This window comes from Gopherus evgoodei, chromosome 9 (assembly GCF_007399415.2).
Source record: "Gopherus evgoodei ecotype Sinaloan lineage chromosome 9, rGopEvg1_v1.p, whole genome shotgun sequence".
Taxonomy (NCBI): Eukaryota; Metazoa; Chordata; order Testudines; family Testudinidae; genus Gopherus; species Gopherus evgoodei.
Window position 1 is genome coordinate 17,011,404 of NC_044330.1, and position 15,822 is coordinate 17,027,225.

The 15,822-nt window shown below is 40.6% G+C and overlaps 1 protein-coding gene across 1 annotated transcript in view; it reads right to left on the reverse strand.

The window, feature by feature from the left end:
* Positions 1 to 15,822, reverse strand: part of PRKCI (protein kinase C iota) — a 54,410-nt gene that overhangs the window by 13,035 nt on the left and 25,553 nt on the right. Inside the window, exons 5-12 of the mRNA XM_030574946.1 lie at positions 14,697 to 14,782; positions 10,671 to 10,811; positions 9,420 to 9,474; positions 6,790 to 6,848; positions 6,184 to 6,360; positions 5,796 to 5,893; positions 4,455 to 4,541; positions 2,476 to 2,611 (exon numbers count right to left, since the gene is read on the reverse strand). Of these exons, the coding sequence (XP_030430806.1) occupies positions 2,476 to 2,611; positions 4,455 to 4,541; positions 5,796 to 5,893; positions 6,184 to 6,360; positions 6,790 to 6,848; positions 9,420 to 9,474; positions 10,671 to 10,811; positions 14,697 to 14,782 (839 nt within the window). The remainder of the gene's footprint in view (positions 1 to 2,475; positions 2,612 to 4,454; positions 4,542 to 5,795; positions 5,894 to 6,183; positions 6,361 to 6,789; positions 6,849 to 9,419; positions 9,475 to 10,670; positions 10,812 to 14,696; positions 14,783 to 15,822) is intronic.

The window sequence follows — 15,822 nt, forward strand, 5'->3', positions numbered from 1 at the left end:
ATATATAATTTATTTAATAGTTATGTGATATTTTAAATAGGCCCCACAGAGTGAGCTTCTTTACTTTGTGTAAGCCATTTGCCCCTTTACAATCTGCCCCATTGTATTTTATTCTTTACAAAGGGCTGACAATTTTACTATGTAAACAAGACAAAGTGTTGAGTTGGCTCATTTTTCTACAGATGCTGAAAATCAAGTTAGTCTTCATAGGTGTCCAAGTGTTATATAATACTGCATTATAATCCATTAGGCTTCCTGAAGACTCACCGCAGTTCAGGAACAAATGTCTGGATTTAAACAAAGATTCACCTGAGTGCTTGCAACACAAACATAAGCTGCTCTTTTTATTTCAAGTTATTAACCAGGTTAAGACTTGAAAAAAACCTCAAGTAGTCGTCCTTTACTCTCTTGAGGTTGTTACTACATTTAATGATCTATAGGGATGCTCTCTCAAATACCCACATATTAATAAATTTGAATACAGCGAGAACAGGTGTGTGTGTGATGAACTCTGGCAAATTTCTAACAGACCTTAAAAAGCAACCCAAGGAACACTAAAAGCCTAAACAAGACAGGAACAAGAAACAGCACTAGAACAGGAATTCACAACTACACTTCTTAAACAGGAGGAGGATTTTAGTGTAAGGGAGTGAAACATTTCAACAGGCATTTAATGCCTAATAGACAGTCAAAATGCAGGAAAAAATGGTCAAACAGTTTATAGTGATTCTGAAAAGTTAACAGCTGAGTAGCAGTTCTAGTCAAATTTCAATAATTTATTGGAAGCACCTACCTTTCATACCACTGAAACAAAAGCTTCTGAAAAAAATTAAGCAGCTTAGTTGTCAAAAAGATGAAGGAAAGGCTCTCATGACTCTTTTAGGAAAGCTTGTCTTACATATATCTAGATTTGGTGGAAGATTCTATATACACATTAAATCGACACACCACAATAAGAGACATATCCCATAAACGATGACTTGGCAGCCAAAAGAACACTTTTATAAACTGCCATAGATTTGGAAGACAAATGCCAATCTTAAAAGCTTTTAATACTATGTTTAAGACAATGTAGTTCTCACTCTTCCCTGAACACACGCACTGAGCCTAGCTTAAATGGCACATATGCAGAGCTCCACTCCTGGCCTTTAATAAGATAGTTGAAACTTGAATGCTCTACCCGTAAAACTGAAGCTCCTGGAAAGCACAAGTAAAACTTTCTGAGATGAGGATCCAGTTTAGGAGAATTGACCCATTATGGTGCTCAATGAGAAAATTCTAATTGTCCATCACTTTAATTGAATGAGCAAATTCGTGCAAGCAGACATAGGCTTTCGATCCTAAACATTTTGTAAGAACAACATTTAAATCAGAAGTAAACTAGACCATTTTGAAAGCTGAATTCCACACTTTGTAATGAGTTGTGATTGTATTTCCCTGTCAAGCACCTGACATGCAACTTATTTTTCTCCAATGCCTAACAATCAGCTTACAACTGAAAAGTGCACAACATGGGAAAGACAAGTTCATGTTTCAATATTACAGCCACAGTATGAAAGTGGACAATGCTATTTTGGAAAGAGGAGAGCAAAGCAGTCTTTAAGAAACATGCTGATATTCCTTACATGACCTATTTTCCGGCTATTTTTAGGGTGAGACCTCTCTCCCATCCAGCATCTGAAAGAATTGTTATCCTCATTCTGTAGCCCAAGCATACTTATCTGTCTGCTTTGCCTGCAAGCAAAGTAGTGCCTTAATTTTTTCCCCGGAATTATCTTCAATCTGGTCTGAATATTTAACTCCTCTGGAAAATGTGGGGAAAAACTACGCAAGGCAGTTCTCTTGTGGTGCGGAAGCAATGACCAGCAGCCTAGTGATGATCATTTTAGAAAGGGCCCTGCTCCTAGCCTGCCTCCAAGACAAATATCAAAAGGTTGTCCCTTCTGTTTGGGCTGAGGCACACTGGGATATGGGAGAGACAGCCAAGGCCCTTTATAGAACTGGACTTCTTTCCCATTCTCAGAAGACTGAATGGACACATCTCCTGGCTAAGAGACACAGAAAGCTGTTACTCCCATCTACATGTACGCTGAATTCATGTATTAGGGTTCATCTGTTTAAAATAACACAAGGCTGAAACATTCATGGGCAGAGGGTTGAGGTAATTCCCTCATTTTAGGTTTTCCATTTTCAGTTTATTATTTTAGCCTGCTACATTCTGCAATAAGCTTTAGATCCCAATTTACAATGGGTTGTAGAACCAGAAGGCAGGAGTGTTTTTACACATTTGAGTAGTTCAACATTTCTTGTTCTTCCTTCTTCATTTTAGTTGCAGATGAGACAAAGCCTTCTTTTTCCACATGAGGTGTATACAAGTTGATAACAGACTGAGTCAGTTAATAAACTAACTTAAGTTACAAGGTACCCAAGCAGGAAGTTTCACATTTTATCTGTTCAGAAATAATTCTCCCTCACCTTGCACATGCCATAGTCTGTGAGTTTAATGTGCCCCTCAGAATCCAGTAACACATTGTCGAGTTTCAAGTCTCTGTAGATTATCCCTCGCTCATGAAGATAGTTCAATGCTAGACTGATTTCTGCAGAATAAAACCTAGAATGAAATAAGATACATTGATGACACAAGGTTCCTTAGTTTTGCAAAATAGATTTACAACTACAGCATAATAAATAGTGCAGCAATGAAGTGTCCTTAGTGTAATTCTACTCTGAAAACCAATACTATTTATTCAGTCATAGCTGCTTATAAGCACAAAAATACGTTCACTGCTGAGAGATGTATTGGCTCTGCAGGGCTCAGAGTGAATTGGATTCTATTCCTTTTGCACATCAAAATTGTTGACCAAGTTCATGCTGCAGTGACAAATCTGACCTCACCTCAATCACACCTGTGATCCCACTGAAGCTACACAGATGTAAATTGGGGTGAAGAATTTTCTCAGTAGTGATGATACATAAACAGAAAGAGCTCCATTGAATCCTCAGATCACAGAAGAGGTTTACGGAGATGGAAGCTGAGAAGATACACACACACACACACACACACACACACACACACACACACACACACCTTTGACCGTAAAGGGAACAAATTTATCTTATCAATATACAATCTATATGCAACACTTAAACTGGGAGGGTGTATCTAGTGGGATCCCCCTGGAGTCAGTTCTGGGTCTGGTACTATTCAATATTTTCATTAGTGACTTGGATAATAGGGTGGAGAGTACACACACACAACTTGAAAATTATATGAAGCTGGGAGCAGTTGCTAGCACTTTGGAGGACAGGACTAGAATTCAAAGTGACCTTGACAAATTAGAGAATTGATCTGAAATAAATAAGATGAAATTCAATAAAAGACAAGTGCAAGGCACTTCACATAGGAAGGGGAGAAAAAAAAATCAAATGCACAACTACAAAATGAGAACTAACTGGCTAGGTGGTAGTAATGTGAAAAGGATCTCTGAGAATCACAGTGCATCACAAACTGAATGAGAGTCAACAACATGATGCAGTTGCAGAAAAGGCTAATGTTCAGGGGAGTTAAGACCCAAAGTAACTGTCATCCGCTGCTTGGCACTGATGAGGTCTTACCTGCACTACTGTGTCCAATTCTGGGCATCACACTTTAGCAGTGATGTGGACAAATTGGAGAAAGCCCAGAGCAGAGTGAAAAAACCAATACAGTTTAGATAAAACTGATGTAAGAGGAGAAGTTAAAAAATGGTATGTTTAGTCTTGAGAAAAGAAATGCAAGGGGGAAGCTGATGATAGCTCTTAACATATTTGAAGACTGTTACAAACACGACAGTGATTGACTGTTCTTTGTGTCCACTGAAGATAGGACAAGTAGTAATTGAAAGATTAACTGCAGCAAGGGAGATTGAGGTTAGATATTAGGAAAAACTATGTAATTTTAAAATTAGTTAAGCACTGGAATAGGCTTCAAAGGGAGGTTGTGAAATCCCCATCTTTGGAAGTTTTTAAGAACAGGCTGGACAAACAGGTGTGGTCTAGGTTTACTGGGTCCTGCCTCAGCATAGGGGGCTGGACTAGATGACCTCTCAAGGTCCTTTCTAGCACTACATTTCTCCAATTCCGTTGTCTAAAATTTTAAATTACAGAGTCACTCTTTAGATTTCAGGGTGATTCTAGTGTGAACAGGACCAAGTACTTCTGGTTAATATTACTGTCTTTATTCTGAATTAAAAAGGTATCTGTAGCTTGCAGCACTAAAATTAAATAGCTACATTATAGGAACTCATCTCACGGAAAAAGGAGAATTTCTTGACCCAAATATCTCCGTCTCTTAACTCCTTCCCATATGGGGAATGCAAGAGTTGGGAGGCCAGTGTCAACATAAACTTTACACTGATGCATCATGTCAGAAATGCAGATTTCATGTGAACAATATTCTCTCAAATTAAACATACCTGGAATGCTCCTCAGGCAGTTTCCTCTGCCGCTGCATATGAAACATTAAATCGCCTCCATTTACGTACTCAATTACAAAAAATAATCTGAAACACAAAAGGTATATTATACAAAACTGGATTGTTTCAGCTTTACATTTGATCTTCCCGTTTACCCTCAGAGTCCTTGGAGCTTGATCACTTCTCAACAGTAGAACTGACAGGGTCTAGCAAGGACTTTCTTTCCATCTCTCATAATATGGATTGGAATGGGTTACTCCCATGCCAACACCTTATGTTCAGGTCTCCATATTTCAGGGCCTCTCTCAATAGAGAAACAAAATTTGTCCTGGGCCTTCCTTTATTACTAAAGGAAGGTAATTAAGCCTTCCTAGGTTCCCAAACCACCAGGGCTTCTAAGTTTCTTTAACAACATTTATAAGTGTTATACAAAAACAGTTAATCAGACTCCAAGGCCAGAAGAGACCATTGTGAGCATCCAGTCTGACCTCCTGTAGAACTGTCCTAAAATAATTCCTTCTGAACTAAGAATTCTACCAGTGCTCTGTCTGAACTACCCACTCCCAGCAATTATGTGAATTGTTCCCAAATCTACCTCTCTACACCCAATCCCACCACTTAGTCCAGCTGTGCCTCTGATAACCTTTGAGATGTCTGAGGCAATCACAAACTTCAAAGCTGAACTTATTTCCTCATGATTTCCATCACTGACAACCCAACTATCCTTCATTTATCCAGTGTTGTATTTGACTACTCCCCACCCATATATCCAGTCTCCCACAAGGTCTCTCTAATACTATATAAAGAAAATGCAGTTTCCTCACTATCCTTGCTGTTTAGGCCATCTTTTGCCTTTATTTTAAACCTTCTCTCTCATATCCAAGCTATCAAATACCACTACTAAAATAATCTCTCCTGCCACCTCATCATTCCTTTTTGAATTTCTTCATTCACTTCCTATTTAAATTGCATCATATTCAAGCTCCTTTCCATCATCGAAGCCTCATGTAACCTCATCCCCTATTACATCTATTCTCATTTCTTCACACTCTCTCTCATCCTCTATGCTTCTACTTCTTTTCTTCTATCCTGGGCTTTTTCTTCTATCATACTGTCTCCTGGGCTTAGGTTAGTTTCCTTCTTCACGAAGCACGCCTCCTTCAAATTCCCTTCTTCTCAGAATCCTTTTGTTTACAAATCACCACAGACGTTTATGGTGCTATAGTTTTTAGTAATTATTCTGCATTCAATGTTTGGATAGCCCTTTGGGATACCTACCAATATAAAAAAATGTCATGAAGAAGTGTCACAAATAGACACTCTGTTAGTTTCTGACCTTACCTGCTTTCTGTCTGGAAGCAGGAGTGTAGTCCAACAAGGAAAGGATGATTTGAAGCCTGTTCAAAGACGTGTTTTTCTGTCTGTACCCAATCAATATCCTATTTATAAAAACATCCCAAGCTTAGAAAACAATGTCGTCTTTGCATTTCTTAGGTGAAATACTATTTAAACTGTATCAGTCAGACACACTGAAATGTTTACATCTTACATCTAGTTTTAGGCTAAATTAAGACAGACTTGTATCAATCTACCTCAGTGACAAACTTGCAGCCTTATGCATAATATAGAGTGTGATTACAGAAAGGTTTCAAATCTAGTTCTTATGGGTACTATATGCAAGTTCGTTCTGAAGGAAGAATTTAGTCCATTGGTAGAAACAATTGCTTACCTCATCATCATTGACTAGTTCTTTTTTCACAACCTTCATCGCATAAATGCGTTCAGTTTTCTTTAATCGAACCAGTAGTACTTTAGCATAACTACCTCTTCCTATAACTCTGAGCAGATCAAAATCTTGAAGACCCAGACTGGAGGAAGGTTTGCCACTTTCTCTAATACTCATCGCCTATAAATAAAGATTTTAAACGCAAGTGAGCAACCTTGCCAATATTATAATATATTGGTAACTGCAGATTTTTTAGGATATTGAGGATTCAAATAGCTCATTTACTTTGCTGCAGTAGTAATAAATATCCCTCCCCCCCCCCCTTTTTTTTTTTAAGAACAGCTTTGTACTTTAAAATGTTTCATCTCTCCTGTCAGTTTCATATTAAAGTTTTACATACATATTGAAATCTGTATCTGATCACAAACTTTATGTCTCACAAATGGACTAACTTGAGTTTGTACAGGAGTTAAATTAGGTAATCTGTATGTAGGTCACTATATGCTAAGTCTCAGTATCATTTAAAACTGCTAAGATTTTAAAAAGTTAGGACTGATATACATTTCCAGACTTTTGAATAGTTAGGCGTACTGCTTTAAAATATGTTACCTCTTTTTCTTCACCAACATGGTCCAAGCTCTCATGACTAGAAGGATTATATGGAATCACTAAAAGAACAAGCGAAAAAAAAATGAAGGTGTTCACTATTAAATGAAGGACAGACATGAGGGAGTTTAAAAAATAGAGGATTACAGTGTAGCAGGAAAGATTTCAGCAAATATTCCAAGATAAATAGAATATATTGATTTAAAAGTTGGTTTACCAGCTAAGAAGCTTTGGACACTATTTCACCCCCACATTGTTTAAGAATCTCGTATTCATTATGAATACAAGACTGCAAGTTAAAAATTTGAACCTCTAAAACATATGACTGCATGAGATCAGCCCAGATGATGCAAACTGTGATTTCTGCAGACAGATAATGATAAAGAGAAGAAAAAAAAAAAAAAAAAAAAAAACAGACAGTGTCTGGCAAATTTTTATTTTACTGGTAAGAATAATGACTAGATCCAAATTTGAAAGTGAAGATTACTATTCCTGCTTAGCTACCTCCAACTTGATTTCTGTATAAAAGACATTGCCATGATGCTAAATAGTTAACTTTATTCTGTTTTTTGTATAAAATCAAATCACAACCACCGCGTTCTTTTGAAGAGCTACCCTATTTACAGAGAAGTGTAAATCTAAAACATAGGGAAATATTTGTTCTCCACCTGTAACTTTTGATTTAAACAGCAGGATAGGAGATTAAGGTGTAATACAAAGTTCTGTGCACATGCATGTAAACAAACAGGTTTAAAATAGGCCTCTTTCCCTAAACAGAACAGAGTAAGGGATGTTTTCCTAATAGCTTTTCAAAATGGGGTCCCAATCAAGTATCAAACTACAAGCTATGATACTCCACACAAATGTACCATGAAACCAATGAGACACCTGAGATACATGGATAATATGTGTGCGCTCTGGACAGATGACAAACTCCCTCAAATTTCCACTACAACTTCAACCACTACCACTCACCCACTGTCTCTGGAACACTCCCATGCCAGCATCAAGTTGGACAACACAATGAGCTTCAACAATTGAACCATATAGACAGCTACATACAAGAAACCCTCACAACACCAGACATACCTTCATAGATCCAGTAACCAACCCAAACATACCAAGAAATCTGTTATCTACACCCAGGCACTCAGATACCACAGAATATGCTTTGAGGAGAAAGTCCGGGGAATACACCTTAATACACTCAAAGCCACCTTTACCAAACAAGGACACTCCACTGAAATACCCCAAGACAACCTGCTTCAATTCAGAAATAAAAACCCCTCCAAATGCACACCCCTAGCTGTCACCTTCCACCCCACATTTGAACCCATATGGGGAAATCAAACAGCTAAAACCCATATATGGTGGGAATCCCATCCTGGGAAAAAAAACAAAAACAAACAAACCCACACACTTTCCTGAACCTCCTCTTCTGGCCTTTAAACAATGCCCCAACCTCATCAGAAGCAAGCTCCCCACAGACCAGGACACACCAACTCAAAGCTGCACCAAGCCCTGCCAGAACGGATGCAAAACCTGCAGACATCTCCACTGCTACAATAATCAACACCACTCCCAACACATCTTTCAAGATCCATGGGTCCTAAACATGCCTATCACAACGTGGCACACCTCATCCAGTGAACTAAATGCCCCAACAACTATTTGGCTGAAACCAAACAATCACTGTGCTCTCAAATGAACTATCACAAGAAATGATAAAACACAAAAACCATCGTATCACCTGTGGGTGAACAATTCACAAATTGATCATCCTATCAGTCCTCATCCTGAATGGAAAGCCTGCACAACACTTTCAAAAGACAAGCCTGGGAGCTTAAATTCATAACTTTGCTAGACACTTAAAGAAGCATGGTCTTAAGACAGCAGATTTATGGCTTCTTACAATAACCTGTAACCAGTTAACCCTCCCTTTCGTCCTATGACTACAGTGGTGTTAACAGGCCACTTCACCTTCAATGGTCCCTTAGCACACATTTTAACTACTTATGCTATACTATCTGTTTGATCTTGTATTTAGCCGTAACATTCTAAGGCCAGATCTACACTACAGACCTAGAGCGATACAACTACTTCGCTCAAGGGTATTAAAAATCCCCCCCCACCTGTGCAACGTAGTTATACCATCTAACCCCCTGTGTAGACCGTGCTATGTTGATGGGCGAACTTCTCCTGTCAACATAGCTACCACCTTCAGGGAGATGGATTAACTACACTGATGGGAGAAACTCTCCCGTAGGCATAGTAGCATCTTCACTAAAGTGCTAGCTACAGTGGCGCAGGTCCACTGGTGTAGCTGTGCAGCTATACATGAAGAAAATCCCTAAGTACCTTTCCCACACCTGAGGAAGAACACTGCTCAAAAGCTTGTCTCTCAGCAACAGAAGTTAGACCAATAAAAAATATTACCTCACCTACCTTGTGTCTCTAATATCTTGGGACCAACACAGCTACAATGACACTACATAAAATTATTCTGTTTGTTCACATGAAATGTTTTAAATTTTTTAACAAAATCATAATCAACTCTGAAATAATATATTAATTCAGTTTAAAGTACTTGAAATTGCAAAAACTTTACATAAAAATACATTTATTCATCTTACCTGGTTCTATGTTATCTGGGTGCACTGATGACTGATCCATAGGTATTACAGGCTCCTGCAAAAATGTTCACAGTAATGGTTCATTTCTTGCCTATTACATTTTTTAACAATTAACTATATCTTTATGACTGAACATGGAAGAGTAGAGGCATTTGTCCCTTCAAGTCTGAAATTCAGACAGAGCCAAGTTGAACCAGGCGAATCCAGTTCCTATTCCTTTCACATTTTACTTTAAAAACTACACTACCATAATATACGATCTTTATCTTATTAACATAATCAAGTTAATTTAAAAAGTTAGACTAAACACCATTCATATTGGCATAACTCAAATAGCTATCAGATTCATAGATTCCATGGCCAAAAGGGACCATTGTGATATAGTCTGATCTCTTGTACACAAAGGCCATAGAACATCCTCAAAATAATTCCAGTACCCTCTCTTTTAGAAAAAACATCCAATCTTGATTTAAAAATTGTCAGTGATGAATCTACAATGAATCTTGGTAAATTGCTTGAATGGTTAATTATCCTCACTACAAAAAATGTACATCAGAAATGCATGAAGAAGGCAACGACTTGGGACCTATTCTACATAGATCTAGATTTATTCACACTTCAGAGATACTGAAATAGCAACCCACTTCAGTAGGAAAAAAAAAAACTACAGCAGTGGGAATGGGAAAGACAAAGAAAAGTTCAAATGGTCTTACTAGTCATTTGACTAGTTCAGGGATGACCAAAATACAGCCTATTGAATTCTTAAGATGTGGCTTTAGTTGCCTCCTTTTTAACAGCAGAGTGAAGACAAACTCATCTGCAATGTTTTGATGATGTCTGACAGGTAATCCTACTTATGATATAATGGGCTAAGCATAGTTGACTCAGTGTGTGGCTTTGGCCAAACTGCAACATCTGTGCCTCAGATTTGCCCATCTGTAAAATGGGAGCTATACTCTCCCACTCAGTGATATGCGAGGAACCATTTCCCCCCCCCCCACAGCATTTTGAAGATATAGAGCATTATACAATTAGTAAGCAGCATCAATTAAGATACAGATACAAGCAACAAGCAGGAGTGTACATTTATTTTTGATATATAGATATGCAAGCTGGGTGCAGGTATCAGGCTCCTGTCCAACTGCCACTGAGGTCTTCAGCATTGCAGACTCTGGGGACTATTGCCCTAGTTACCATTCCACTACGCTATCAAGTTTTGTTTCAGAATAGTTACTAGATAATTTCACTTACTGGTTGTAGTGCGTGGCGGCCACATTCAGTGTTGACAAGTTTGTGGCACTTCTTATGAACAAGGAGTTTACAGTTGATACATTTATATCCCTGACGCCCCAGGCCCCAAATTCGGTCAGTGCAGATGGCACAATGAGCTCGCTAAGAGAACAAATCAACAAAATTGAGATTAAAAATCAACACTAGAAACAGGAAAGCGACCAGCAGCATTTTCATTGTTTATATTACAGTAGAACAGTAGTTCTCAACCAGAGTCCAGGCCCCCGTGGGGGGCTGCGAGCAGATTTCAGAGGGTCTGCCAAGCAGGGCCAACATTAGACTTGCTGGGGCCCAGGACAGAAAGCCTAAGACCCACTGCATGGGGCTGAAGCCCGGGGCCCTGAGCCCTGCACCCAGGGCTGAAGCTGAAGCCTGAGCATTGTAGCTTCGTTGGGGCTTCTGTGCCATGGGGATCTGGGCAATCAGGGGCGCCTGCAGGACCCAGCACGCCAAGCGCATGCTTGGGGAGACAAGCCGCGGGGGGTGCTCTGCCGGCGCCAAGAGGGTGGCAGTCAGGCTGCCCTCGGCGGCATGCCTGCGGAGGGTCCACTGGTCCCGCGGCTTTGGAGGACCTCTCACAGGCACGCCTGCGGGAGGTCCACCGAAGCCGCAGGACCAGTGGTCCATCCACAGGCACGCCGCGGAAGGCAGCCTGCCTGCTGTGCTTGGGGTGGCAAAATTCCTAGAGCCGCCTCAGCGGGCAATTGACCTGCTTGCTACCCCCTAACACCGGCTCTGGCATTTATATACAGAAAAAATAGTTGTGACATAGATGGGCAGTGGAGTTTTTATAGCATGTTTGGGGGAAGGGGCAGGGGGGAAGACGCCTAAGAAAAAGGTTGAGAACCTCTGCAGTAGAACACAAACCCGAATCAGGGCCCCATAGACTTGCCACTGTACTCTTAAAAAAAAAAAGATGATCTCTGCAACAAACAGATTTCAATCTAAGTATATGACAAGAGAAAACAAGTGATACTTCTGGGGGAAGTCTGCACCACTACGGATGGGCAGAATTCATGTCCCTTGAAGTTTTTTTTTTTCTGCGCAGAAAATATATTCTGTTGTAGAGGAGCTGCAGTTACGCATTTTGTCCAGCAGGAGCTGGCTGTAGCATTGGAACAAAGGGAAGCTGGTTCAGACAGCCACAGCAGTCACCAGCCAATAGGGAGGAGAGACTGCGTTCCTCACAGCATGCTCTGTTTGCAGTGCTAGGTGAGGCGGCATGGGATGTGTGTGGCGGGGGAGAGAAGAACCAGAGTAAGTCACATGGGACTGCTAGGAGGACACATACGGAGAGCTAGTGGGGAGGGGGGCGGAGATAGACTGAGGAGGGGACACATGGAGACAAGGCCTGATGAACCTAACTGAATGGGAGAGGCTAGGAGTCAGTCAGGGTCTGGATAGGGGAGGCACCCCAACTCTGTAACAATCCCTCTTCCCTCACCCAAAAATACTGTTCCATACTTCTCCCATCTACAACCAACCACTCTCCAGGTCCACTCCCAGGCTCCTTCCCAGAAATTACTTCCCTCTCCTTCAGAGCGTTGCCAGATGTCCAACCAGAATGCCCAGTCGAAAAGGGACCCTGATGGCTGCAGTCAGCACCACTGGAAGGGCCATTAAAAGTCCAGTGAGCTGGCCGCAGCAGGACAGGCAGGGTGCCTGCATGGCTCCACACGGCTCCCATAAGCTGTCAGCATCTCCCTCTGGCTCCAAGGCATAGGGCCAGCCACCAGGGCTTCATGTGCTGCCCCCATCCCTAGCACCAGCTCTGCAGCTCCCATTGGCCAACCGCCACCAACAGGAGCTGCCGGGGAGGTGCCTGCAGGCAGGGGCAGTGTGCAAAGCTGCCTGGCCATGCCTCTGCTTAGGAGCCAGAGGGAGATGCTGGAAGCTTATGGGAGCTGCCTGAAGTAAATACCACCTGGAGCGTGCACCCAAAATAAATAAATAAATAAATAAAAAATAATTAAAAAAAAAATCACACATTAGACAATACCAGACCTCAGCCCCCTCCCAAACCTAAACTCCCTCCCGGAGGCCACACCCCCTCCTCCACCCCAACCACTTGCCTCAGCCCCACCCCAGAGCCCACACCTCCTCCTGCACCCCAACCCTCTGCCCCAGCCTGGAACCCAGTCCCACACCTTGAACCCCCTCTGCCCCAGCCCAGAGTCCCCTCCTGCATTCCAAACTCCTCATCCCATGATCCACCCTAGAGCCTTCCTCCCCTCTCCCACTCCAACCTCCTGCCCCAGCCCAGAGGGCCCTCCTGCACCCTGAACCCCTCATTTCTGGCCCCAGCTCAGAGCCTGTACCTCCTTCCACACCCCAACCCCTTGCCCTAGCCTGGAGCCACCTCCCACACTTCAAACCCCTTGGCCCCAACCCGTAGCCCCCTACTGCTCTCTGAACCCCTCATCTCTGGCCCCACCCAAAAGACCACACCCTAAGCCAGAGCCCTCATTATCCTTGACTCCCTTTGCACTGCTTTTGAGGAGTGCAGGAAATACATTTCTGTATTGTAGTTTAAATGAATTACTACTCAAAGTTCTGTATTAATATGACTAGTAAGAAAACTGTCAAAAAACATTTCCTGATTTTTTGTTGTCTGTATTATTATAGACATACTTGTTGACAAGTATTTTGAAATAAAATTACCAAAATAATTGAAACCAGCATAATTATACGGTTATTTTGGCAAACAAAATATGCAGAATTTTAAAATACTGTGCACAGAGGGTTCCCCCCTCCCCCAGGAGTAGCACAAGGTAGCAATAAAACTTAACATAAAGCAGCAGTTTCAGTACACTTAGAGGTGTTTGTAGGAGGGCCTCAAAAGACTGAGCTTTGGGCAATACACAAAATGACAATCCATCAAATGATGCTAACAAAGCAACTGGAGACAAACCACTATAGAGGAGGCTAGTTAGAGGTCACTCAAGAGACTTTGGAAAGAGCTGCTTCAGTGGAACGAAAACCAGAAACCAGATTTGGAGATGGTCAAGGAGGGTGTTGGAGAGAAATTCCTTGTTTTTAATGAGCCCAGTGGTGAAGGTGGAGAAGATATATTGTGTATGGACCTGTATTATACAAATACTACTCATTACACATTGCACATTTTCTTATACTCTGTTAAATGTTTTAAACAAATCTGAAAAAAGTACCTAAAAAGTACCTAATTTCTTACAGTTAATATGACAAATACATGCTTGTTACTTCTGACTGCTCCTATTCCAGCATATGGAGGCTGGCTGAACACCTCAGTTCTTACTGGCAAACCATAAAGAGAATTCCCTGCAACACTAGTGACTCAAACTTGTTTAAGCAGCAAAGAGTCCTGTGTTACTTATATAGACTAACAGATGTATTGGAGCATGAGCTTTTGTGAGTGAATACCCACTTCATCGGATGCCAACTTTGTTTGTTCCTAGAGCTCAAGACACTGACAATGCCTATTGGGAGCTCAGTACCCAGAGTTCTCTGCCAGCTCACAACCATTTAAAATTTAACTTCTGCAAACAAAATTAAAAGAATATCAGTGTTATGTACTGTTGATATACGTAGTAGTTCTTGTGGTGTGCTTTGGATTAAAAAAAAAAAAAATCAGTGAATTTGGGTTATAATTTACCTATTCAAGTGCATGACATTTAAATAGCCCAAGTGGCAAATTTTACTGAAAGCACAGGGTTATCAAAAGACCAAATGCTATAGAATAAGTTATAAAAAACAAACTACTTATACTATAAACAAATAAATGAGAGGTATTGAAGCTAGAAATGTCAACTTGAGTTACTTCAGTATACTTTCTGGTTATCAGAACTTGTATAAAAAGAACCACTTTATTTGATGTACTGAGGGTAAAGTCCATTTTCTCCAGACAATCTACATTTTAATCTTTGGAGGCAGTAATAGTACAACTGCCGAAGAGACGGGCAGTGCATAAAGGTTTTAACATTGCATTCAACTACTCACAGAAAGTCTTACCCTGTTAAATCGCTTAGCTTGAAAAGTATGACCATTTGCACAATACAGCTTCCGCCACCGCCGGGCACCACGACGATAAATGGATTCTAAGAAAAGTAAAATATAATTATATCCATGCAAGTGTGAACATTACACCATACAACATACTCATGGACACATTATACAAACTAATTTACAGATGAAGGGCCAATCCTGTAATTCTCTACTCCAGCAGAATTTTATGTCAATGAGAATGTCTTGCCATGAACAGAAACTACAGTTCGGGACTCTAAAACCTCTTCACTGAGTTGAGTGCTGCCCCCACCAATCAAAACCCCCAAAACACTGATGGTAATTACAAATAATTGCTATTGTCTAAAAGCATTCAAGACTGAGCCAAGAGAAGGGAGATTGTCCAGGTATTACAAATATTTGATAAAAAACAACTAATTTTATTTAAATTGAAAGAATAAAAAAGAGGAGTGCCTTGATTTACACTTGCTTTGCTGCACTATAATCACCTGATATTTTAGGCCCACATCTGCCACCACACAACGCATTTTGCACTGGCAGTACCACATTAGGAACTCAATGGATTAATACTGAACCACATACAACTGCACCTTAAATTGTTTTTCAAAGCCACTTATGGTTTAGCAATGCCAGTTTTTTAAAAACTGACTGGTGTCACACTTAGTCTCCAAGTGTATAGTCAAGCAAATCAAATTATTTTAAATGTGTTTCAATCAATCAGGGACTCAGATACCATGCTAACAAATGCAGTGTCAATATCTTGATAGCTAAAAATATAGCTACTTTTCTATACAAAATCTGTAACAATAGCATGTTTTTTTATAGCTTTAAGCACCCAAGCTAAAGCTGAGGCTTTTCTTAAAGACTAGGAGAAAACTAACAGTTAGCAACAACAGTTGGGTAACATGACCTCAAATTTCAAGAGCAGCAGCTGAAATGAGTCTATAAATTGACAACCACTGCTGTACCCAGGAAGACAAAAACAACACTTCATTACTCTGATGAGGACTACAAATAGTCAACCAGCAAAATGGTAGCTGTCTAAGAGAAGCTGACATGTAAAAGAAAATCATCATGTTATGGAGCAAGCAATACAAAAGACGCATGAGTGGTT